Genomic DNA, 27,090 nt, shown 5'->3' with positions numbered 1-27,090 from the left:
AGACTTAGGTAAAATACTTTTATTCTCTAGCTGCCATGGGAATTTGCAAATTTTCATAACAGAGCTGGTGTCTGCTGAGGAGCTCCTTGCATGATGGAGCTGTTGTGCTGCAAGAAAGGCTGGAGTGCTTGCTTTTAGCTACACACTGTGCTTGTTTTCCAAGATACCTAAACGAAAAATGGTCAGAGGGCTGAAACACCTCTCTTGAGAAGAAAGGCTGATAGAGTTGGGATTGTTCAGCCTGGTGAGGAGGAGGCTCTGGGGAGACCTTACTGTGGCCCTGTGGCCTTTCAGTATATCGAGGGGGCTTATAATGAAAGAGAGAATTTTCACCAGGGCTTGTAGTGACAGATCAAGGGCAACAGTTTTAAACTAAAAGAGGGTAGGTTTAGATAGGACATAAGAAAATTTTTACTATGAGAGTGACGAGACACTGGCACAGGTTGCCCAAAGAAGTTGTGGATGCCCCATTTTGGAAATGTTCAAGGTCATCTCAGATGAGGCTGTGAGCAACTTGATCTAGTGGAAGATGTGCCTGCCCCTGGCAGGGGGGTTGTACTAGATGGTCTTAAAAAGGACCTTTCCAACCCAACCTATTCTATGACTCCATGAATTGAGGCCTGGATCAACTCATAATTTATGCAAGTCAGATGAGTGACTTAAGGAAGGACCTTAATTAGCTCATATTGTTATCTTATCATCAGTGGAGAAGAGCCATCCTATGCACAAGATGCAGCCCACCTTTCCTCCCATCAACAATGGGGAAGAGCAACCAAGCTCCTTCTTTACGTAGGTGTTCGAGGTTCTTCCAATGTTGGTACATTTAGAGGACTTGTCAGGAAAAATCATACTTTGGTGGGTTAACCAAGGGTTGGTTAAAAGGTGGGTCCCCTTTTTGTCAGTCAAAGCTGTTTGTTTCCTGACGGTAGGAGCTGTGTGGGTGAATGTCCACTTGACCCTTTTCCTGTGTATGACAGTGTCAGGGTTTCTCTTTTTGGAGAAATGGGTGAACTCGTGCAAAGGCCCTGTTCAGACTGCCTGAGGGAGAGGGCAAGTGCATGTGTGTGCCTGGGCACATGTTTGCATGTGCACGTCTGCCTGTGTGAATAGAGACATAGAATATGATGGTACCTGCACAGCAAAAGCAATTATTTCCTGATCCGGCAAGTTGCGTATCAAAACCTTATTAGCCTGAGTGCTGTAATATCTGTATTATTTGTTCTGCAGAGCTGAGGGGAGGGTGGAAAGAGGGCTCCAGGTTTATAAGCCACTGCTTTCTGTTGCAAGAGACTCAAGCACACAATTCAGTCCAAGGTGACTGAGCAGTTTTGTGTCTTTGACAAGGGATTTGGTTACAAATCTGCCACCCCCCAAGCCCTGCTGCCTGGCTTCCCCCTGCAGCTGAGGGATCAGGCTGACTAAGGGCCCTGCAGTGGGGGCTTTGGCTGGGTGGCACAAGGATGCATGCAGCAGCCACCTCTGATGCCTGATTTAGTTCTGCAAAAGACACAGGAACTTGAATGATAAAAGAGGAAGAGGTGAGGCTTGAATTTCTCTACACCTGCTTTGTGGGGGTTCTGAAACTTTCCAGAATACCCTGATTATGTAGGTCTTTTCATACAACACTCCTGAATTCTGTCTAGTTAATTAACAGTGAGTGCCTGTGTCTCCCAGGAGCAGGTGTGTGCTCATACAAGAGTGACTTGAACTTCAAAGTGAACATTTCCCCAGACATTATGGAATGAGAAATACTGCCCTGTCCAGACGCTGCCTTCTCCAGAGAGACCTTTGCAGACTCCACTTCTTTTCCAGATCACTCTTAACAGAAATCTTTTTGCTTTTTTATAGTAATCATGTTGGTCTTTGTCTTACGTTTTGTCACTGTTTGAAACCCCAGAGTGGGAATTGTTGGTCTAATAAGAAGTCAGGAAATAATTTATATTCCCTTAATAACTGTGTTTACTGGTTTGAAGTTACCCAGACAGTCTCCCTTCTTAATCCCCTCCCATGCAAATACTTTAGAACATAAAATTTAAGATATGATGATCTGTAAGAAGAAAAATGTACAAGTGGCATGGGAATATTAGTTTTCTGTCTTATCCTACATAGTTGCAAGTTACTGTATTTATTATTTTAATTACAGTAAGTGTGGTGAGGCACATACATTTACCTAATAATCCGAGTGCAGTATGGAGTGCATTGGTTAGAAAAGGTATTATTCCATAGCCAGAGGGACTTCAAAAAACAAAGCATGAAAAAAACCCCAACAAAACAACCACCAATCAAACCCTTGCATTTTAGAGTGCATTAAAATTGGCAACCTAAAACTATTACCTAACTTTGAATTGTGGATTGAATGAGTGTTCTCCACTGTAACTTCTTAAGTGCTCTCTTGCCTTGCAAAGGCTTTAAAGTTAGGATTTTCAAGTTGGTTTTTAGCTAAGATTTTTTTCTGCAGGCATTCAAGTGGATCAGATCCGTCACATGTTACATCTTGGGCAGATGTTCAGTGCAGCAGAAATGCCTGAACTCTTCATACTGTTAGCTCTCCTTCTCCAATTTAGGTGCCTTTCAGCACCTCATTGGTTTAAGCCAGCAGCAGCTTTTGGGGAAGGGTAATACTGAACAAATAGGCAAAAGGCATGGTTGTATTAGAAATAAGACTTTTTACCAGGGCCTTTAATAAAAGGAAAAGTGCTAAGTTTTGAACTGAAAGAGGGTGGGTTTACACTGGACGCAAGGAAGAGAGTGTGAGAGTGGTGAATCACTGACACAGATGCCTAGAGAAATGGTGGATGCTCTATCATTGTCCAAGGTAAGGTTAGTTGGGACTGTCAGCAGCCTGATCTAGTGGAAAATGTCTAGTACATGTTTTGTACTAGATGATCTTTAAAAGTCCCTCAAACCACAGCCATCCTGTGGTTCTTGTGAAAAGAGCACAACCATTCAGCAGTGAGGGTGTGACTTCACAAACTTGGAGAGGGATGATTAAGTTTTGAAAAGCTGGCTGAAATGAGACAAACATATCCAAAAGTGAAATAAGAGAAAAAAGAAGTTTTTGCCTCTCAGAACAATATTCTCAAAGTATATCAAGTGAGGCGATGCTGAAAATGTTAAAAGAGGAAAAGAAGATGGTGGCAAAGATTGGGAATGAAAAACCCAAACCTGCAGTCTCTCTGCAGGGATCGAGAAGTCACCTCAGGGAAGTTCAGAGATGAGACAGTTCTCTTCCTTTTTTCTGGCTACAATGGACATATATTCAGTGTATCTACGCTAGATGAGAGTATTTGTATAACCTGCACATAGAGCTCTTTGTGCTCTGTGCTCCACACCCATAAGTAGATGACTGTCTAGTAACAAGGTGGTTTGTGTACCAACAACTTACAGTAAGAGCCAAAGGTTCAGTGGTTGGAATTGTTTTGCTCTTGGTTTTGGGTTTTTTTGTTTGTTTGGGTTTTTCCCTTTGGTTTTTTTGAAGTCCCTTTGGCTATGTACTACCTTTTCTAACCAAGGCCACATCCCTGCCTCTGTCTGCACATGTGTTGGTGCTTTCTTGAAGTTGTTTCCAATTTCAAGTTCAGTTTTAAACGAATGTTTTGAGAGTATTCCTTGAGCTCAGAACAAGCTTGTTGGTAAGTGACTTTGCTCCCTTTCCTGCATGCTGCAACAAAGTTTACTAATCGCATAAAGTTTACTTGGGCATATCTGGAGTATTTTGTTGCTTCTTGCCTTTCTCTGTGGTGAGCTGTGACCAAGAACGCTGATCCGAGTTACCCATGCAGAAAGCACATACCAGCTCAGAGCTGTGACTTGTTGTGCTGAGGGAAAAATACAGTTACAACCTTCCACCCCAAATAAGCCTTAGCCTTCTGCTTGTGAGTTTAAAAGCTTAGCTCCCTCATTCTTTAATTTTCAATAAATTTAATTTTTTTGTGGTAGGCCTATAGATGATGCACAAGTTGCAGCTACAGTGATCTGTGAAATATAATAAACTAGAAATCAGGTGAAAGGTTTCACTTCAGAAGGGAGTATCAAACCCTGTGCCTTGTTTTGGGAAACAGTCTTGAAGGTGTAGAGTCCATTTTGGTTTCTCATTTAAGAGAACAAGACTGTCATGGCCTACGTGAGTTCTTTTTACATGAACGCTCTGAGCTACAGTGAAGTACATGATTAAGCCAGAAGTGAAGTTGAATGCACTCATGCTAAAAAGACTCTGTTGGAAAAGTCTGAGTGAAAAAACCCACCAGACTCACCCAGTCCAGGAGGTGAGTGCTTGGGTGTTCATGAAGTCTGACTGACATCTCGTGCTTCCCTGTCTGCAACTGATCCTTATCAATCTGCCAGACTGGGTATGGCTAGGTACTTTGCACTTCTTATATTACCTTTCATTCCTGTTTCTACAGGCTTTTTTGAACCAAGTATTTCTGTTTGTGAAATGTTAGGAGGTGTCACTGACTGGTGGGCTGGGCTTTTTTGTTGCTTTTTTTTTTTTTTTTTTTTTTAATCTGTGTGATTGCTTAGTGCAAATGTCAGTTTTTTTATTTTGACAAAGTAGGAGGTAAGTCTTAATTTTTACTCAGAGATTTGCTGACAGAGGTGTGTCACTCCTGTCCAAACCTCATAAATAACTCCCTGAGACTGTTAGTAATAGTATTGGGCTCTTCAAGCCCTTAAAAAAAAAAAAAAAAAAAAAATCACAGTACCGCTTGTCTTAGTTCACTCATCAGAGTATCTCAGAAACAACTTAAATGAAGTCACATTGAAGGTTGTGACTGAAAGGATGACAAAATGGGCCCTTGGGGATGTATAAGGAAGGATGGTGTGTGTTGGGGCACCATAGAGGCACTGTGCTGTGTCTGATTACAGACTGGAGAAAACAGATCACCTCTTGCGGGTGTGAAAACCCTGGCTGATGAATTCCTGTGGTGTAACCACCGGGAATACGTGACTGAGTGCTTCATCTCCTACATTTGTGGGTAAAGTTAAATGGGGATCTTTGTGACAAATAGATTAAAAAGCTCTAGGCATCGTTCGCAAAAATGTGTTTTTTAACTGATAAGCTTTATAAAGACAGACTGAAAATCTGATGTTTCTCTCCGTGATTTACCTGCATTGTTAATGACAGTGCTAACTTAAATATGAATGTAGGTGCTCTCTGAAACCCAGAGCTAGAATCTCTCAAAGTCTGAATCGTTTGTTTAATGTTGAGTTAAGCAAGCAGCTTACAGATCAGTGCTGGATGCAGTGCTTTGTTTCATGGGCTGTATTGTTTTTCAACACTTTTAGGCATTTATTTAGGTTAAAAGAGATACTGAGAACTGTAAACTGATAAAATCCTAAATATGGTTACAAATTTTCTGTAAAACAAATTAATTATTTTAATGGCCCAGAATAAAAAAATGTTTTAGAAGGCACCCTTAAGCAGTTTCTGACATTTACTAGCCCCTTTTCAGAAGCATTAAGACCTTGATCCTATAAGCAACAATAAGAAGAGAGGTGCAGAGAAGTCAAATATCTCTCGTTTCCAAGGGAAGGGTCTCAGTACAGAGCCACCTGAAGTGCTGAGCTCACAGACAGCTAAAAGGAGATATGAAGAAGCTTGCAGAAGGTGGAAGGGGGAAGAACTGCTTCGGTTTGGTTTGTGATTCTTGCCTGAAGAGTTAAAAGGTTACTTGTTAAAAAAAGGTTACTTAGGTTAAAACAGCATGCAAATAAAACTCTTCTTGTGTCTTTAAAGCAGGTGGTCTGAGGTAGTACGCTGGTATGAGTGTGGTGGTGTGAGTATCACCTTATATTCTCAACTTGAGAAAAATGGGCCACTTGTTGAGGAAGGAAGCTGCAGAGGTAGGAGAGCTCAGCTCGGGGCAGCGCCTCATCCTGGCCGGGCAGAGGGAGGACAGGAATGCTGCCATCGGCTCACACTGCACCGACCCCAGTCCAGCAGCAGGGTCTGAAGGGAGAGGAAAAATCAGTGTAATTAGATGATGCTGAACCCAGAACGAGCCACTTGGGATTTCTGAGACCCGCTAAAATAAGCAGCAAGTGCTTCCAGGATGTGATTCTCGGTGGAGGTAGGAGAAGTTTCTCCACTGCTGGGTCTCCGGGTTTGTTCTTGTGGGCATCTTGGAGCTGCTGTGCCTGTGACCTTCAGTTTGTAAAATGAAATCTCACACCATGCCGTCGCTGTCAGGTAAGAAGGAAAAATCACTGCTCTGCTGCAAATGAGTTTTAGGTGATACATTCTAGAGTAAAAGCTTTTCCTTGTGGTAGCAAGGGTTAAAAACACTGAGCTCAACAGGTATAGGCAGACTTAGGTATGTGATATGTTTGACTGTTTTGCAAGGTGCTATAAATGTTGGCTCCATGTAATCTGATACGAGGGTAGGACAGGCTAACTTAATGAAGGAAAATAGACAGCAATGTAAAAGAACTGGAAATTCAAGTCTAGCTGACTAATACCAGCCTGCTCCAGAGACTGTTCATATTGCTGACAGCTGACAGCAAATGAAAGGCAAACAACAGAAACATTCCCTAATCTGCTCTGTATTCATACAGATCCTTTAAAGACACTGCAAAGGTAAGAAAGACCCTTTACTTTCCTTAACCCAGCATGGTTGCAGAATGCACCCTGGAACATCCCCAGGAGTTAAGTACCAAACGGAGGCTCAAAGCTTGCGTGTGTCTGGGAAAGGGGAGGCTTCAGCAAGTTTTGTGTGGATTAGTGTGTGCCCCTTTCTAGTTGGTGCACGTCAGTTAAATCAAATTCAGATTTCTGAAAGTGCTTAAATATTCAAACACAGAAATGCAAGTCACAGGATTTCTATGGCTACAACAGATAACTAATTTTTAACTTCCTCAAATGTGTTGTTCATTGTGCTTGACAGTCCAGTTGGAAAATTTTAGAAATAATTTAATTGCAAAAGGAAAGCCACAGAATGCTAAAACTCTGTGTTGCAGAAGTTATAGCGGGGATTTTTACAGAGCTTGGTCCTGTAGCTTCCTCTGCATAATGCTATAAAAGTCTTTTTGTGAATTTAACTCCCTGATCTAGGATTACCAACACTTGGCTGGAAAAAGTCTCCTGAAATAAGGCTTGAACCTGATCTCTGCTCGCCTGTTTTGAAGTTTCCCCCTTTAATGTGACTTTATGTGTATTTGTATTAATTTTTATTAAAAAAAAAAAAGTCTATGTGTTTAGCTGGCAGATTTTTCTTCTGTAAACTTAACTTTTACCTGCAGGTGATTTAACAGTAACAACAGCACTACTAATTTGTAGGCAAAGTGATTTTTAGATGACAGTTTACAGTTTTACATCAGTATTGGGTGCAGAGTGGCAGCTGGTGATTTGTGAAGTTTGGCACCCAGCCAAAGTAATTATATTTAGTTCCCCCTCATCTTTCTTTCTTGCTCCCACTGCCATCTCTTCTTTCTCTGGGGTGTATGCGTTAATCAGAAGCTCAGAACCTCCCGGGGTCAAGCAGTTCTTCCCCCTTCTACCTTCTGCAAGCTTCTTCATATCCTCTTTTAGCTGTCTGTGAGCTCAGCACTTCAGGTGGCTCTGTACTGAGACCCTTCCCTTTTAAATCAGTGAGATTTGACTTCTCTGCACCTCTCTTCTTATTGTTGCTTATAGGATCGTGGTCTTAATGCTTCTGAAAAGGGGCTAGTAAATGTCAGAAATTGCTTAAGGGTGCCTTCTAAAACATTTTTTATTCTGGGCCATTAAAATAATTTATTTGTTTTACAGAAATTTTAGAACCATATTTAGGATTTTATCAGTTCACAGTTCTCAGTATCTCTTTTAACCATCTGTGCAGTATGAAAACACTGGTATCTTTGGTACTGATATATATATATGTATATATATGTATATATATGTATATATATATATATATAAATGCTGTTAATTTGATTGTTTCATGACAATGCATAAAACCAATCATGTCTTTGCAAATTTACTATTTGATAAAATAGCTGATACTGAGTGTTGTAGGAGAGAAAGTAATGAGAGATCTTCTATTCTCCTTTCTCTCCATACTTAGTATCACTTATCTCGTGATGAATAAGGCTATATGGACACTTGCAATGTCATCTTAGACTTCTGTTTCTGGATGTTTATGGAGTTTTAAATATACTGGTATTTTTCTGGGGGTGAATCTGAGAGTCCAGAAGCAAGCAGTTACAACAAAAGAAAATACAGCAAAATTCTGTCTGTAGAGATGTGTGGTTGCAATCTGCATTACTGGAGGTTTGCCTTGTGTTATGACATCTTTTCCATTCTGTTTAAAATGAAATCCTTATGTAAAGAGGCTGATTTGGTCTTATTACATCGAGCTGTTTTTAAAACATTTTATAATTTTCCTAAGCTTTTAACTTCTGTCATGTCTGTAGCAAGGAGACTGAGCAAGTACATCTAGGCTGATGCATTTTTAATTGCTTTCCTTTCATCTTTTCAAAACTAGTTGCTTCTCAACTTAATTGGATGTCTCCTTGTTCTCATTTTATCAACTTGGAAATATGGGCACCTGATTTTTTTCGTTCTCCTTACCAATTGGGATGAATTAACTACAAAGGCAGAATCAAAGGACAGACCAACTTAGTGATTCCCAAAAATTTTGGACCAGCAAGCCACACTCCCCAGTCTCTGCATTTACTGGAAATGAGCTTGCTCCTGTACCATTATGCAGTGACAGAAGAGAAGAGGGTCTTTGCTATTAATGTTACTGTTTTAAGCTGGTCCTTGGATCCACATTGTATTGGTAAAGAAGGCCACACTTTCTGAAATGTTCTTCATACTAAAAATGGTGTTTGTTGGAGGCTTTTGGACAGATCTGGACTTTTAGACATCATGGAGAAGTTCTTAGGAAGACTGGCAGCCATGCTGTTGATCTTCAGGAAGCTCTGAGTGATGGTGTTTTTGAGGTAGTGAAGGCCTGACTTGCACATACTCTCCTCCCTTTTTTGACAGTAACTGTGAGCAGATGTTATCTTTGCAAGACTGAGATGTTAGTGCTGCTTTGCTCCTCAGGCTGGCAGCCTGGCTGCTGATTCTTGCAGGATTTGTCATACTGTGAGCTCCCTATGCACAGCCTGGGGGGATGCTGTCCTTTTTAGGGGTGATCCAGTTAATTTCATTTGTTTGGGCTTCAGTGGATGAGAGGAAGATACTAATTCTGCCAGCAGTACTGAGGCAGTGATGTACAGTGCTGTGTGGAGGTGACAGAACTGGAAGCAGAGAAAGAGCACTTCTGCATATCCTCTTGTTTTGTAAGGATATGGGAAGTTGTGAGGGTTTTGCTTCTCTGGTAGCTGAAACAGCTACACCAGAAGTAAAAAGTCAGTAGAAATGCATGCATTACTACTTTTTTCTTTTTTAATTTTTTTTTTTTTTTTGTGTACATAACTGTGTATGTGCACATACACACACAAAAATGGGGATAAGGTGTGTTTATGTGCGTGCAACTGCTCTGTGTGTGTGTGTGCATCTGTGCAAGCACATAGAGAGGTGCTATGCAATGAAGCAACACTACGTGGCTTTTGTCTGACTGCAGCTGATGTAACACAGCTTATCTGTGAGCTGAAGCTTTAGTAACCCAAATTCAGTCTGAAAAGTTTCAAAACCCTATGGATAGCCAGCACTGCTGGGTCACATAACCACTTCTGAAAATGTACCCTCATCTTCTCTTTCATGTGTCTTAATGTGCCAGGAAGTGCAATTTGGGCAGGTGTGAAATGGTGTTTGAATCTACGAAGTTGTTCTGATCAGGGGTGGGGTGAGGCAGGCAGGGAGGGAAGGAGATCCCATATCTGACATGATTTGAGGAGGCAGGGAGGGCTGATATTGTGACATCCCATCTCCCTCAACCCCTATGTCATGCACTCAATCTGGGGGAGTGCAAAATGCAGTTATTTTCTTCTTAGAGAAATGGAGAAGCAAAGAAGAGGATTTAGACCCTTGAGTCCCACTGGAGTGCCTTGTGTTCCTTGCATCAGGGCAAGTTGCAGTGAAGTTTTCCTGTTGAGTTGTTTCTACTTTGCAAGAGCAAACACTTTGTGAAGAGGTGACTAAAACTCAGCTTGGCCTTTCTCTAGCCTTGATCAGATTAGGGAAGCTTGCTCTTTATTTTAGCAGATGTTCAAATATTTTATTCAGAGCTCAAGAGCTTCAGTAGAAGAGTTGAGCAGACCCTTCCCCACCTCAGTAACTTCAGCTTGCTGTTTAGGACTGGCTTTTTGGTAGTAGTCTGATCTTGTGTTGCTGCAGCATAAATCAGTTATTTCTAGTGCTCTACCTCTACATACCTACACTGGTTTGGGGCTACCTTTACACAGCAAACAGGCTGGCAGGAGGGAAAGAAGCCTCAACCACACTGTAATTTTCTGCAGATGTCCCAGTAGTGCTCTGCTAGGTTCATGGGTTTGTGTGTAACAGCTGTGTTATATACATGTGCTAAATAAAAGGGACTTAAAAGTGTCAGGGAACATGTAGAGATGGGAAGAAGAAAGTTTTCAGGGGCAGAGGAGGCTGTAAACAGTTTTTACTGTTAATAGTCCAGAAAATAATCTGGCCTCATATTAGATAATCAGGCTAAAAGAGGTAGTTGCCCAAAAAAAAAAAAAAAAAGCCAACCCAACCCCAAAATGAAACTTCATTGAAAATGTGACTTGAAAATGTTTGGGATTGTGCCTAGCACTTTGATGCCACAACCTGATCCAGTGTGGTGCTGCTGGGTTATTCCAGAGTTCTGCATCACACTGCTGGAACACTGAGTTGGTGTGTCCTGAACCACCACACACTGTCAGGACCTGAAGGAGGAATTGTGGATTTGTTACTTCCAAGTTGGAGCCTAGTTGCATTATTGCAACCTCACTGTTAGTTCTGGAGTTATTTCTTAAGAGCTTTCTTGACCTGCTTAAATAGGGATAGTCCAGGGTGTATGTGGTGAAAGTGTGGTGGGAAAAAAAGTTGGGATATCTGTCTGAAAGGAGCCCTACAATGTATCTTCTGGCATACCAGAGTAGCAGTGCACTAAGGGTTAGCCTGGCTGTATGTCTTTTTTGCCAGACTGATGGAGGAGTTTGTTTCTATAAGTTGAAATCAGTAGAGGTAGATAATTTCCAAGAAAGGTTGAAATAATCTTATTTGTATGTTCAGTTTCAAGGATTAAACAAAATTAAGATGTTTATTTATATTGCTGTATCTTAATATTGCTTTTTATAATAGGTTTGTACAACAGTTAGTAAAAATGAAAGCAAAACCTTACTAACTCTGTAGTTCTGAAAATCTGATGTAAATTTTAGGGTAATATATACTGGGTTCCCTTTCTCCTAGAATTATTTGTATATAGTCAAGCTTATTGTGCATGTGAATACAATTTACACATTTTGTGCTGTTTGCAAATAATTAATTTTCTACTCACAGATGTATGTAAAATCAGGCAGGGAGATAAGTAGCATTATCTATCAAAAACAATAGTCACGTTTGTGTTAGCCTATAGAGAGCAGGATGCTGTGATACTTGGAATAATGAAAGCCCAGTTTATAAAAATAGATGTGGAGGAAAAATTAGCTTGATTAGAATTGTGCTGGCTTCTGTGAAAAGCTGCTTTTGTTTTCTATATGTCAGAAAAAAGTGATGTGAGTTAAAGGAAAGTCCTTTTGCATTATTTTGCCATGCTGTTAATGCCCAAAAGATCATTTGCTATTACTAACTGCTAAAGAAGTAAAAAAAAATTCCTGTAAATAATAATAATCTGAGTGCCCAACCTTTTTAAGGTTTGCTATAAAAGGCTACTAAAGCCTGTTTGCTCACTTTTCTTTGACTTTGGTCATGATGCTGTGGTTAGGTGGCTCTTTTCCTGTAAGAAGAAGGAGTCATTCTACTTCTAGATTTTTTATTGGTTTGGGAGGGTGTGTGAGGCAGGGGTGCTTAGGAGGAAGGAACTGGCTGCTATGTCGTCTTCTGTCACTGCATCACCATGGTGCAAAATTCATAAAACAGCTCTGACATATCTGTTCCTGCAACAATATCAGATAATTAGGGGCTTAAGTTTATTTTTTTTTAATAAGTGTGACTATTCTAAGCAGTGTTTGTGTTGATCCCCTTGGGATCAAATGCATTATCCTGCTGCAGTCCCTTAAGTGATATTAGATCATGATGATTAGTTTTGCATTCAGGTTTTGTTGTTTGTTTATTGTGGTTTTTAATAGAAAATAAGAAAATGTCTTTTTATGGCATTTTATGGCTGCTACAGCCTTTGGATCTTATGCATTTAGTGTGCACCTTGGTATATTAGTCTGTAGTATAAAATACTCATATTTTACAGAATACTGATTTGGCACTAATGGAAGAGTATGCCACTTCCCATGCACACCAGGGTACTTTTAAGGTGTGCCTATGATCTGGTGACTATACCTGCAGTTTTCTTTGTATCTCACAAGTTTTCCACGTAGCCTGCATCACTTAATTTATCCTGATTTTACATTAGCACTCTTAATTGTTACTGACCTGAGAAAGTTACTGGACCTTAAGAACTTGTCCTCTTTGTTCACGCATGTGCCTTCAGTCAGTGTAACAGAGGTGATTATAAACCCTTGCTGTGTCCTGGCTCTGCTTCTCTCTGAATCATAAGCTTAACTTTGTTCTGAAATAATGCTCCATTTGGAAGTGGAGGAGTTTTTCATATTTACCCAGTGTTCCTTTGGTGAGGCAGTACAGCGACACTTTGGAGTTACTCTTCACTTTTTAGGGGAATTGTCTTCAAATATTAGTATTTTGTTGTATTGGAGAGTTACAATTTATTTCTAGGCAGTAAGCAAAATTGAAGTTGTACTTAAATTTCCATACCTGTCTTCTCTTCTGAAAGAGCTGATACATCCCTACTGACATATACTAACCCATTTCAGTCACTGTCTTTTGGGGTTAAACTACATATTTTATGGCTATATACTTTATTTTCAGGCTGGCGTACAAAGCTGGTAGGAGTCTGGGCGAGGACAAGTTGGTTTTAGTCTCACTATGCTGGCATGTAACTTTTTAATAGCACTCTTATCCTCTCAAAGGACAGGCCAAGTGATTAAATTTCAGGAAGTTACCCAGGATTATATGATTGCATGTAATGATTTCGCTGCCATAGCCCTACTGAAGTACAGGGAGAGCCTTGTAACTATTTAAGTCATCCTGCAAAATCGCAAGAGCAGAGATTGAAGAGTTATGGTTCCCAAAGCACATCCTTTTCTCTTCTTGCACGTCCCTTTAATTAATTCAAATACTCTTGAGTTAGGGTTGTGGTTATTCTTGTGAACCCTTTGACAGCTAATTAAAGCATGCTTTAGAAGTTGGGGAGGTTCTACTGTTTGCATAATCTTGGGTTTCCTGATTTATTAGAAGGGTAGGATCTAGTGACTGAAATGCCTGAATGCTCTGCCATCACTACTTTGGAATTTGGGAATACCACAATCTATATGGGAAAAACAGCTGTTACATTTCCTAGAGTGAGGGAGTATGAGCCTGTGACATGATCCTCCCTAATTAAATTGCTTGGCATCAGGGAGAGAAAGCTGCCCTTCATTTTTTTTGAGTTTCAGCCTAATGCAAAACCAAGGCAAAGTTAAACCTCCTGTACAAAGACAGACATTAATCCTTGCTGATGGCAATGAACTTGCCCAGAGGCTTTTCTGGGGGTCTCAGTCTGGATGGGTAAGTTAGACCTCTGTCCCTCATTCTTCTGTCACAGCAGCCCTTGATCAAAAGCAATTTAAAGAATTTTGATGACAATGCTAGGCACACATTTCAATTTCTTAAAAACTTAAAAATTTAAAATCTGTGGCACCAACACATTCCCTTAGGTTCCTAATTTAGGCACCTCTTTCTGTTACTCTTTTGGAACAGTACATTTTTAAATGTGTTGTTCACCTCGGTTGTATAAAAAGATTGTGTCTGATGCTCACCTTTTCCCCCAGAAGTGATACAGCACATCTCATCCTAATCTCTTGTTAATCATGGTTACCTTCAGTGCTGATAAGTTAATGAAAACGTGGGAGCTGTAGGCACGCATCTCTCCAGTGAAGCTGTTTACATTCCATAGTTCAGGATTTTTTTTTTCTTTGCTATTGTACTGTGGAGGTTTTTTTGCTTGTTCTAATTTGCCATGACGTGGTCAGTGCTGTTTCCTTCCGGCTGCTTGCGAGCCTGTGGTAGAGATAAGGATAAGTTTACGGTGCAGTTTTAACAAGAAGCTGAAGATCTGCTTCATGTTGGAACTCAGGGGCTCTCTGGATTGTCCAAACAATTTTTTTACCTTTTTAATCTGTTTGACACGATGGGATTTAAGATCTAGAGCATTTTACTTGCAAACAACTTTGCTAAATTTGAACTGCGTGTGAAGAAGGAAGGTGACATACTTGACATACTCTACAGCTGAGTAGATCAGTCTGGATTTTGGATTTTTACTTTAAGCATACCTTAAAGATGAGAGTTACTAATAAATGTGAAAACTGTGTACGAATCAAGTGAAGAGATGGATATTATTTTTGTTAACTTTTGTAACTTTCTCCTAGTCTCATTTTTATTATGAAACACTCAAACTGATGTCTTACTTCCTGAAGGAGTCTTATTTTTAAGGGAATGAAAATTCACATGTATTGATCAGTAAGAATAATACTTTTAAAGATAAAACCCTGTCTGACTTCCTCAGAGTTATAGTTTGGAGCAAGCTTTATCGTGACTGCTGATACTTTACATAGCTAAAGCAACAGTTTCTTAATTACAACTTTTTTATTTTTTCCCTCCACAGTGACTAAAGGCTATTGAGGAGGGAAGAACAACTCAGGGAAGGATTTCCATTGGTTTGTTTCTCTTTAAGAAGAACCTGGGAACACTGGTCATCTAAGAAATACAAACACTGGTACTTGGTTCATTTTGTGATCCTGCCTTCCTGCCCAGCTGGACCTTGGTGATTCTCTCTGGTCTTCAACATTCAGGAGCATTTTTCTTCTTATGTGAAGCTGAGAGCTGGGAATGCGTTATTATGGCAGCGGTTGTACAGCAGAATGAACTTGTCTTTGAATTTGCCAGCAACGTCATGGAGGATGAACAGCAGGTATGGGATGGTATACAAAGCCATATTCATACAAGTTAGTGCTAGGAATATTATGAAAACATAAGGAAAAAGTGTAGAGCACAAAAAAAAGCAAACATTGAGGCCCTTATTGTTGCACCAGATCTTTGTGCTGTTTCAAAAGCTTCCTGTTTTTTCCTGTAACGTGCATGCTCAGAACAGAAATTTGCTTGAAATATGTCAACTTTGGCAGTATTGCAGAGGCATCCCCCTCCAAAAAAATTTTTCCTGCGTTGCTGATTTGTGCCACAAGAATCCATTCACTTGTGATGTAGAATATCCCACATTCTGGTATTTCACAGTAGTTTTAGCTTCCCTATTGTGCTAGGATAGAATTCTAATAAAATATATGGTCACACTTCCAGATGACTGGAAGGAGCAGTAGGTACCTACTCACTGCTTTTTACAGCTCAGTTTCTAAATTGTGATACTTTATGCAAGCTATTCAGAAATAAACTTCAAAGTAATTTCAATTGGTTTCTTCACACTGCTTGGAAAATACATCTCTTTCTATCTAAGGAGGCTCTCAGTTAGGTGTGGATTACCTAAACAATATCTCGTGAACCCTGGGGCTTCAGTGAAGGGTTTCTATTGTAAAAAATCATTCAGCTCCTCCACAGGTGGTGGTTAATAGTAGAGATGTGCATTTGTTAAGAAGAATTTAGGTGTTGGGTACAGTAGAGTGGTAGCTCTTAAAAGTCCAAGAAGCACCATGACAAACTGTTCCTCCTTTTGTAAAACTTAAAAACATTTATCTTCCTCTCTTTTAAAAGTACTTTCAGCTTTATAGTCTTGTTTCTGTGTTTTCTGTGTGGCCTCATATCTGGCTGTGTCAGTTGCCTGTTTCTGCTGTCAGAGTCATGCGATCATTTCAATGAACTGAGTGTTGTCTGTCTAAAGTGCTAACTCAGTTTTGGGTGGAACTAGAAATGTAACTTCCTTCCCTGTATTTTTCCACAGCTTGTGGTAGCCTGGGGATTTAGATACGGGAATTGCACAAACATAGTGGAAACTGAACCTTATTTATTACCTCTGTTTGTTGCTCATTGCTGGTTTTACTTTACAAGGCAATGGGAGAGAGGAGGGTTCAGATGAGGAGGGCTGCTTCATTGTGGTTTCTGAAAGGGGCAATGTAAACAGACGTGGTTTTGTTCAGTATAGCTATGTGGTCTGCCTCTTGCCATTTCTTCAGATCTCTACCTGAAAAGCTTAGAAAATATTAAAGGGCACTCAACAGGGCAGTAAAACTTGCCTAAACAGGTCTTTCACCGTCCCAGACCAAACTCAACTTTGGCATTGACCTTACCCCTTATCCCTCACAACTCCCTCATACCCCCTCAATTAATAAATCTTACTCCAGATGAAGCCTCAAGAAAGGTGACCTGTAGCATACCTGAAAGGTAATGAAGTCAAAAGATGCAAAAGGCTCAAAGAGAGAGGGTGCACAGTAGAAAGTCCATCGCTGCAAACAGTGGATGCAAGGTCCAACTTAAATCACTGGGTTACCTTAGTTCAGAAATTAAAGATACAGGTAACCAGCCAGCTGGCTGAACAAAGATGGATCTGAAATACTCAGCTGTAAAAGAGGAATTCTTCACAGGGAAAGGTCTGGGAGGCTGGAGCAAGGTTTAGCTCAAACAGACTTGTATTATAACATAACAAGATTGATTATGTGTATACCTGGGTGATCTGCTTCTTACAAAGTAGGAGGGAGCTGTTGCTATTGCTACTCCTGACATTTTCCACTTCTGGACAGATAAATTATATGTAGGGATAGATAACGTGATTTGTGTACTTGGCAAAATTTTAGCTCTGGAAGTGCTCTGTGTTGGTCAAAAGCATTTTTTGAGCTTCGTCAGTATACAGAAGGTGATGTTTTTATATATGGGTGTCAGTTAATTGGTCTTTGGATAATTTTTTTTTGCAGTTCTGCCAAAAGCTTCCATTGAAAGAACTTAGGTAGTTCACTTCTTGCCAAAGCTTTGCCTGGAGTCCTGTTGTGCCAAGAGCTGTCAGGACATGGAACAGCTGCAGGGAGACATTTGGGGTCTAGATGGCAGCTATGCTCAGTGTTTCAGGGAAGTCATAATTCATGTCTTTTTTAAAAAATAAAAATATTTTAAGTCTTGGTTAAACAACCATAAATTATGAGCAGCCTGTTTGCCTTGTAAGTCCAAATGCATTAATGTAAGCATTCACCAGTGGAAGAGACTCAATCACGTGGTCTCACATGAATGGGAAAGGCTCTCTCTTATCAATACTATCCTTTTCAGCTTAGAAAATAATGTTTTGGGTTTTTTTTCTCTTGGAGGGGTCATTTATTGCAGTGAGCATGTATGGTGAGGAAGAAATGGGATGAAAATATTGCTATGATTTTAAGAAGGGAACAAGTGGCTTGCACTAATGCTACTAATAACCTGACTGTCTGCTGCTGTGTGTCAGAGGTTCTGGTTAAATAGACATTAATAGACCCCTCTTTTCTTCTTTCTACACACATAAAACTGGACATGAGCTCCAGCAGCCCTTGGCTGAGTCAGTGCTGCCACCTAAAACTGCTTTTCATTCCTGCAGCTTTACCTCTCAGTGTCCTTTCATTTAGCCCTTCGTTAATATAGAGTTAATGTGATATTTGATCAGGACGTTCTTGATGTAAAAAGTTGGATGAAAGCAGACACAGAGGATGGGTCTGTGCTAGGAAGTTTTAAATTATGCTGGGGATACACTGAATCATGAAACCATGGCCTGTATCAGGAACAGTGTGGCCAGCAGGTCCAAGGAAGTGATTCTGCCCCTGTATTCAGCGCTGGTGAGGCCACACCTGGAGTACTGTGTCCAGTTCTGGGCCCCTCAGTTTAGGAAGGATATCGAGGTCCTGGAGCGGGTCCAAAGGAGGGCAACCAGGCTGGTGAAGGGACTCCAGCACAGACCCTATGAGGAGAGGCTGAGGGAGCTGAGGGTGTTCAGCCTGGAGAAGAGGAGGATCAGAGGAGACCTCATCACTCTCTACAGCTCCCTGAAAGGAGGGGGTAGGCAGGGGGGGGTCGGTCTCTTTTCCCAGATGACTTTCAACAAGACAAGAGGGCATGGTCTTAAGTTGTGCCGGGGGAGGTTTAGGTTGGACATTAGAAAGAATTTCTTTACAGAGAGGGTGATCAGGCATTAGAATGGGCTGCCCAGGGAAGTAGTGGATTCTCCATCCCTGGAGATATTTAAAAAGAGACTGGATGTGGCACTCAGTGCCATGGTCTGGTAACTGCAACAGTAGTTCAAGGGTTGGACTTGATGATCTCTGAGGTCCCTTCCAACCCAGCCAATTCTATGATTCTATGATTAAATTGATATCAGGGTTCCCAGCATGACTGCTCTATGCCAACTAGATCTCTCTGAAGTGGCTCTGATGTGTAGCAACCTGTGACTGAAAATAGTTCTGTATCTCTGGGGGTTGTTTCTTTCTTCCTCACTTCTAAGGAGGAGGGGTCCAAACCTTTAGGTTGGGCTGTGGCTTCTGTACAATCTTCTCATGCCTTGGTTTGCTCTTCCACATTCTCCAGTGTTGCCTTTTGGCTTTGCTCACTTGGTCAAGGCCAAGGTCTACATTTTTTAGCTATTTCCAGATACTGCAGAAAGTCCTCCCTGTATCCACTTGCATTTTTCTGAAGACTTTCAGGAAATTATTAAGAGAATCATAAAAAGGTTGTCTCCCCAGGAAAGCAAGCGACCTTTTTCTGTACAAGCAGCATCCCTCTCTGAAACTCTGTAATTTCTCAGCTGCTGGTCATGGGAATGCCTTTAAGGTGAAGATGCTGCCTCTGCTGTTGGCACAGGAGCTTCAGCAAAAGAAAAATTGAAGACTATTTTCTAGTCACCATGGCCACTTTGCCTAGTTTTGTTTGTTGCTTTTTTTTTTTTTAAACCTACACTGTACTGCAAGTCTGAATTCTGCTGCACTCTCTCCCCCCCATCCCCCAACAGCTTTTTCCTGTCTATGGCATGCTTTTCTTTGCATTCATCACTCATCTGCACAAAGTTTATTCCACATCAGGTAGAAGCTACTCATGGTATTCCTGGGACATGTTTCCTCCCTCAGAGGACTTGCAGGATAAGAAGGCAGTACCTCCAAAGCAGCAGAAATCCCCTTTCTTGTTTTCCACTTCCACAGCCAGGATGATGTTCTCATCTTCTGTCAGCTGGTGATAGCTGATGAGAAAACTCTTAGGGGAAATAAGGATACACCTTGTCAGCATGTCAGACATTGAAGAAGAATTTGAGAGCAGGATGGAAGGTTTGTGTCTTTGGCCCTTGGATATGGTTCAGTCTTCAAGGGGGTCATGGAGCATGACCAGTGCTTTCAGGGACCTCCTCATGTGACCCTCCATGCACTTCAGCATCTGTCTGAAGCTTTGCAGTCCTCTAAATTATTAATGGTCTCTCTGCAGAACTGATTTGTAGATAAACTACACTGTGAGGAATTTGATGTCTAAGAGCTGGGTAGATTTCACAGAAGCTGGATTCCTTTACATGTCCAGCAAACATGGGAGATGTGTTGAAGCCAGCTTTGCAGAGCTGGAATGTCATATTTAAACTATATTTTTCTTGAGAAAGATGAAGGAACAGAAGTAGGGAAAACAAAAAAACCCCCTGCAAGTTCTGTGTACTTTTCTACATTTATGTACTGACTGAAAATCATTGCTGACACTTCAATCTAGGAATATTTTTTAAATTTTGGGATACTTTATGATACTTTTTCTTGGTGCATGTAGAACAAGTCCGTGTATTAAAACTAAATTATTTTGTGATCTTGCTATTAGAGAGGTAATTTTGGTTGTTTTATCTGGATCACTACCTTGTACTCCTTAATTTAATGTTTTTTTCACTGCCTGTAATTCTTATTACACATTAGCATTACATTGTATCATGAAAGGAAGCTGTAGTAAACCTGGGCTCTTCTGCAGTTCAAATGCGTGCGAAGTTACTCTGTTGTCTTACATTAGCAGAGCTACAGGAAGGTTTAGTTTGACTCTCAGCTGGGATTCAAGTGCTTTCATGAAATCAAGCACATTACAGAGGCACTGAGGTGAGATTTTTACATCTCAAAAGTCATATATCCATCAGCACACAGAAGTAGTACCTTTAAAGCAGAATTGAATGCTTGTTAGTGAAATAATAACTAATTGCACATACTGTACAGAAAAGTGGTGATAGTTTCTGCAAAAATAAATATCAAATCAGATTTGTTTGCATATTACATATTTGTTCCAGCCTTTCCTTTTTGCATTCGTGGTAGGTATGAGTTGAAAGTAGGTGTAACCATGGTTATATCATAAAATGCAATAAAAATGGTATTTACTCTAATTCTCCCAGATCAAAACTGTTCTTAATTTAAAGAAAAACACAGTTAAAGTGTCTTATCACGAGTGAATGCTTTTCTGTTCATCCCTTGTCTCCCAGAAGCGTGGTGGTACAACAGCAAACCCCTCCTATGCTTCAGTGCCCAGTTCAACCCACTGGGTACAACCCAGCTGTGGTAGTTTCTCTGCCTGTAGACAGACACAGCGACCATGTCAGAGCATGTGTGTGATGGTTGTTTCTAGACATGGTCAAAATACAGTTTAACCTCACAGAACAGATCACAGCTGATCATATGAATCAAACCAGCTGCTGCTGGAACGCGAGGCAGTGGTGCTGTTCAGTAGCACGGGGAGCATTCTGGTCAGTGGTGAAAGCTGCTTCAGCAACACGTGGATGTGGGGGCTGTTATAATTAGGTTTCATATTAGAGGGACCAGTGGGGTGTCATATGAATAGGGCTTTGAGAAACGGAGCTGAAAACTTGTAACAGTTGGTTGGTTTAATCTGTCCTTTCATTTGTTATTCTGAAGCAGGTTTCTTATGGCTTGTCCTGACTAAAAAGTCACAGCAGTTCTGTTCTGCAGGTGGTTTTTCCTCTTGAAGGCCAAGTCAGTGACATGACCATCTGTGGAGAAGGAAGTGCTGAGCTTGAGTAACATTTTTTTATCCAGAAGCAGCTAAATGAGGCTCAGCCTGTGTGCTGGCAACCCAGTACGTTGCTGGAGATGCTGCAGCCATTGAGTTGGTGCAACAGAAGAAGGAGGGAGGAAGGAACACCTCACTTCAAAGGCACAGCAGGGAGGCAGATGCCCATTTGCCAATGAATGTGTAGGAGATGGATGACTACATCAGAAATAAGCACCCTAACACCTCCACCCTTTTATAGTCAACATAGAGAAACAGGCTTTTTTAGGGCATGATTGAGCCTATCTTAGAACTGGAGCCTAACACTGGGCAGGGAAATTGTGCCCTGGAAATAACCATTTCTCTTACTTAGCTCTGAAGGAAACTGGGTGTTACTAACTCCAGTCCAAGCATTTGCACAGCTGTCTGAAGTTGGATGAGGTTTACTTCACCCTTAGTGTCAGTGAGCTAGAGCAGGATGAGAAGACAGAAATGTTCTTACATGCATCTTCCCTCCCTAAAATCCATAGGTTTTACCTGCTCAGGAAATAGTGAACAGGTGCTTACAAAGTTTGCAGGTGGCAGAAACCCGAGTGGACAGTTACATGTAATCTTTTTCATTTTTAAAAAATGTAGTTACATATATGGGCATAAAATATATGTAACTCCATCCCAGAAATTATACATAGTGGCATGTTACTGGAATTGGGATGCTTTAATTATTTTAGTAGCATGAATTTTATCTTGGTAATGAGGCTGCAACAGACCATCTTCCTTCTGTTTTCTGGAACATGTTGTTGAAAAGAAAAGATTTTTAAATACACACATTATTTTACTTTTCTTCTGCTTTTACAGTGCTTTACCATTTTTACTGATTTGGCTTTTATTTAATTCTATTTGTTTACTCTTGCCTAGAAGCAAATAGGATCTGTGATGCTAGGGACCATAAACAAATAGGATACACAATGTGAACACGATGCTTTCTGAGGAACAGCAGAGACCTCTTGGTGGTTCCAGGTTTCTCAGCTGAAGGAAGATACAGCCTCAGAGAGAGGTGGCCACAAAGGTTTGGGCATAGAAGCTGTCCTGTTTCTTGTCTGGTGTACACCCAGCATCTGGCAACTTGTTTGCATGAGAGGTCTTTAACTGCTCTGCCCTTTGTCCATTTTTATTGATCTTACACCATGTTACTCATTTTTGAGGCTTACGTTTAGTAGAGTAGGTAGGTTATTTGTGGGTCAGGGGTTTTTTTGCTTTTGGTTTTGGTGTGGTTTTTTGGTTGCTTTTTGTTTGGTTGGTTGGTTTGGTTTTTTGTTTAACAGACTGTCCATGATAGAAGCCCATGGATACACTGGTTTTGGTTTTTAGTCCTTCCTTTTTTCCTGTTGCCCTTTACCACAGTTGTTGCTGACACACATTTTGCAAAACTCAGAGCAATTTAAAGTGGTATTTACTGCCTTTTAAAACTTATAATTGCATTTTTTTACTTTCAGTACTTACTTTCCAGACTCTTTCTGGAGGAGAGGCAGACTCCCATGGCTTTATCTGTGTTGAGTCTATGGCCCTAATACTATTTTCCATTGGGGGTGGTGTGCACAGTTGCAAGATTATGAGACATGAGCAGTTCCTAAGCAAGTTCATAATTATATGGTTGGTTGGTTGGTTGGGGTTTTTTTCATACATGGTTAAATAAAAAAACCTGCTTGATCTGTGCATATCTGTGCTCTCTGTGGAGGATGAGACCAAGTATACATGTATTGGTTTTCTCAAAAGCATGTTTTAGCAACTTGTTGGTTTGGTTTCTTGTTTTTAAGTTTGCCACATTCATAATGTGATTTATTTTTATAGTGACAGAGCCTTAGAGTTGCACTAGATTTTCTTTGAGCCTGCTCTGCTATCATCAGCTATGACTTTGCTCCTGCAAAATGACATTTTAAAAGACTTGATTTGAAAAATACTGTGCCTGTAGTAAATAGCATTTTCTGAAAACCTCTTCCTGTTGAATGGTTGCCTCTTCAAAGTGAGCATAGTATTAATATTACCAGTCAGCTTGATTTCTGTTTTCCCAGCTGCCCCTCTCTGTTTCTAATGCAAAATAAGACAGAAGGGTGATGTCTGAAAGCAGACATAGGAAGGAAAGCAGAGGGGAAGTAATGGCTAGTGACTAAAGCCTTAAGAATTAGAGAGGGGAAGAATTACTGCACATATAGCAAGCACTCCCTGTTACACCTCTTGCTCTTGTAGCAAGTGTTCCCCGATACAGTGATCTCCAATTAGTGACTCATGGGAAACTTGGTGCCTGTGGAAGCTCCGTGTAGTCCTGACAGCCACAGGACTCCCCCACCCCCAGGAAGAGCAAAAGATTAAGGTGCTTCCAGCAAGTTGCTTGCCCACTATTATTGCCAGCAAAGTTTGGCACTTTTTGTGCTCTGCCACTCCCCTGAATTGTCAGCTTTTCTGCTGCAGTGTAGTGTCATGGGAGTCTGTTACTACTTACTGGAGTAAAGTCAATATATTAGATACTGCATTGATGTTCAGCCTCTTGAACCATAGTGGGACACATAGTGGTTAGATTGAATGTAGTCTAACTACCTTTATTTTAATTTTCTTTTTTCCCCACCAGCTTGGTGATCCATCTATTTTCCCTGCTGTCATTGTGGAGCATGTTCCTAGTGCAGACCTCCTGCACAACTACTCTGGCTTAACCTGCGTGGATGAACCCAGTGACATGATCACTGAGAGCTCTCTGGACGTCGCAGAGGAACAAATCATAGAAGATGATGATATCACCCTCACAGGTTGGCAATAAAAACATCTCTGTGGCCTGTTTTTGCACCAAGATGGCTGTGGATAATGGTGGAAGAAGCTTAATGACAAAAAACAGTAGAAAACAAAATTATAGTAGTATTGAATGCTGTTGATTCTGTACAGACCAAGAAAATGGAATTAATACCATTAGCAGGTGGCTTGCAATCCCAGCTGCACAGCTGATAATGGTGAAGAGTTTCATTCATCAAGAGAGGTTAAGACAGAGTCTTCCTCAGGGTACCAGCAAGATTTTGTTTGCTCTTCATAGGATTAGTTTGCTTTTGTTTAATGGTTGGTAGGTACCTACATACCAAAAAGCAGGAATATGCAGCTTGAGTAAATGGACTGCTTTTAGCTTTTTGAGGTGTACACTTAGCCATAGAATGTGCACATTAGTATGACTTACTGGTGTAAGTATTTCCAGCATTGTATTATTCATTTGGGATCTCTGATAATAATGAGCACTTAAAATACAGATGTCTTATTTAAAATCCGTTAGGAAGGGGAGCCCCAAGGAGGTAACAGTTCTCAGGAGGAAAGCTCAGAGATATGTAATTTTATTTATTTATTTATTTATTTTAAAACAGCCCCTCAGTGAATGCATAAATTTGAAACTTTTGCAGAAAAAGTCTGAAAGGTGGGGTAGATTCTTCACAGAGTGAGGATCTGTTTCTGTGTCTTCTTTCAGCCATCAGGCTCCTCACCAGGACTGTTTCCAGGGCTGGAGACAGTTTGCTGTTTTCAATCATGCTTTTGATATTATTTCCAAAGGCATACTCTGATACAATCTTTTACCAAAAACAAAACAAAAACTTAACAAAACTTAACATGAGGAACAGTTTACAGAGTAAACTGACATGAGCTGTTCTCAGTAAATGGTTTAATCTAATAAGTACGGCTCTTCTTTTTATTTTGTTTTCTTAGTAGAGAATTATCTGTGAACAGATTGTGACCATACAAGTAAGTTAGCTGATTATTCAAGAAGGTTTTACATACTTAAACATTATTTCAAGTTGAAACCTCTTGCCAGCTATTCACTTGCTGTTCATATTAATTATTCACACTGCAACTGGCATTTCCTCAGTGGGTTACTTAAGCACCACTTAATGTGGCTATGTGAATTTTTCATAGCAGATTGTTTTTATGAGTCCATATTCACTGTAATATATCGTGTGTGAATTTCTACTTGCATGACTAATTGCAAAACTCCACTTTTGTGAATGTTCTTGCTAACATTTTTTTGTTGCTGGTCACATGAGAAGGGTTTGCAGATTGCTGCCAGAGGCTGGAAATATGTAATCCCTGGAATCGATGGTGTCTAAGGGTTTCTGGGATACTTTGGAGGCAGACAAGTGCAGTATTGTTCCTATCATCCATTGTAGTTCAAGTAATCTTAAAGGCAAAGTCCTTAGAAAACCAGAGCTGCCGCTTTGCAGAGATTATGCTTGTGAAGGAGATCTTACTTAATTATCTGTTTCACACTCCTGATCCCTCTGGCTACTCTGCATGCTCTGGGTTTCCTTGGAAAGGAAAGCAGATGAGCCCAGGGTAGGCAGGAACCAGCAAAACTGCTGAAACCTCCCGCTCATGATGCGAGTGAGGCAGCACTGGCAGCTCAGCCCCTGGTTTCTGGCAGGGAGCCATCCTGCCTGCCTCAGGCAGGGCAGAATTTGGGGGCCCAGGGGTGTGAAGTCACCCCACAGGATGGGAGGAGAGGAGACTGGGGAAGGAGCCCCCTTGTCACCTCCCTGCCTGCTGCAGACAAGCATCAGCTGTGACCACAGCTGCCCACTTGAGCTGCAAAGCTGCTGTTGAACAGGTCTGGTTCAAGCGTGGCTCTCCATAGGCTGCCTCTGAAACAGGACTAAATGTCACCGAAATTTCCCACCTACTCTTGTTTTTCATCTGTTTTTTTTCCCCTCTCCCTTCTTTGAAGTCCCCTTGTCTTTTTTCATGGGGCGTGTTGGTCTCAACAGTGAAATGTTTTATTCCTTGGAGTCTGTACCTGTCTTTTCAGTCACTTCCATGTTATTCCTTTGAGAAAGGATCAGATTTTAAAGACTGTATTAATTACACATTAAAATAGTCTTAAGACTGAAGTTCACGGCAAAACGAAACTGAAACTGTGACTGAACATTACAGAAGAATGGCTGCTTAATATGCAGGATTTGGTGGTTTTGTTTTTAAAAATTTGCCAGGTGTTCAGTGCTGTTTTGTGACTCTTTCATGCATTAAGCTTATCTTTTCTCCTGAACTAACAGAAACTAGCAGTAGATCTCCTGAAACTGAAGCAATTCATTTTTAAGGATCTATCTGCAGAATGATGGATGCTGGTAGGTTTTTTCATCTCTAGGATGTAGCTTAAGCCCTTCAAAACAGCAGCTATTGCACATGGGTGATTATTTATCTGTAGTATAAATTACAAGCTGCAGAAAACTATAAGAAAACCACCTGTTTCATGTGAAACCTTGCTGAAAGATGGCTAACTAACAGCTTCTTAGTTACCTTAATGTTGACACTTTAATTTTTTTTTTAATGATGAATAAGCAGACTCATCACTCTCCTCTTTAAAAGCACTTCGCCCTGGAAAAACTGTGACAGCAATTTATATGTTCCCTTTGTTGCCAGTATTGTGGGGTTTTAAATGATTAACTAACCTGTAGTAAAGGGTGATTTGGAGCACTTGGCTTCAAATTAGGTTTTATGTCTAAAGAGAATATTGACTTGATTTTTTTTTTCTCTAAAAAATGCAAGGGATAAAGTTTTGTGTAGAATGAGTTCTAGGCAGCTTGTCAGATGTTTTTTGCTACACTTTATTTACCTTCTTAATAAAACTAATTTCAGTTGTAAAAAGCGTAAGAAAGAGGAACTAATTGGATTATGTTACTTGCTGAAAACATTTAAATTTTTTTTTTCTTTAACTTAGCCATGTCTGGCCAGCTTGATTTAGAAAAAACAACAGTTAATCAAACTGTCATTCTGTGGTTCATCTGTTCTGGCACTGTTCTGATGGAATCAGGAAAGTGGCTTCACTGAGACATTTTCAGGAACGAGGAAGGAGAAACAGAGAAGTTTTCCTTAGATGCCCCATGCCTTGGGCTGGATTGGGAGAAAGGAAGTGTGCATCTTCATAGGTTGATAATGGTGCTAAATAACCAGTTCAGAGGTTATTTTGCAGCATTTCAAACTTT

The 27,090-nt window shown here is 40.6% G+C and overlaps 1 protein-coding gene across 6 annotated transcripts in view; it reads left to right on the top strand.

Moving 5' to 3' along the window:
* The window catches only part of ELF1 (E74 like ETS transcription factor 1), a 90,108-nt gene that overhangs the window by 35,935 nt on the left and 27,083 nt on the right, over positions 1–27,090 (top strand). For 5 of the 6 annotated variants that reach the window (XM_030449979.1, XM_030449995.1, XM_030449986.1 and 2 more), the window contains 2 exons: positions 14,796–15,101; positions 23,715–23,889. In XM_030449979.1, coding sequence (XP_030305839.1) covers positions 15,030–15,101; positions 23,715–23,889 — 247 coding nt within the window. In that variant the 5' untranslated portion in view covers positions 14,796–15,029. The remainder of the gene's footprint in view (positions 1–14,795; positions 15,102–23,714; positions 23,890–27,090) is intronic. The other variant, XM_030450013.1, reaches the window with a different exon arrangement.

Source organism: Calypte anna, chromosome 1, assembly GCF_003957555.1.
Source record: "Calypte anna isolate BGI_N300 chromosome 1, bCalAnn1_v1.p, whole genome shotgun sequence".
Taxonomy (NCBI): Eukaryota; Metazoa; Chordata; class Aves; order Apodiformes; family Trochilidae; genus Calypte; species Calypte anna.
The sequence above is the reverse complement of the archived record's forward strand: the minus strand, read 5'-3'. Positions and strand labels throughout refer to the sequence as shown.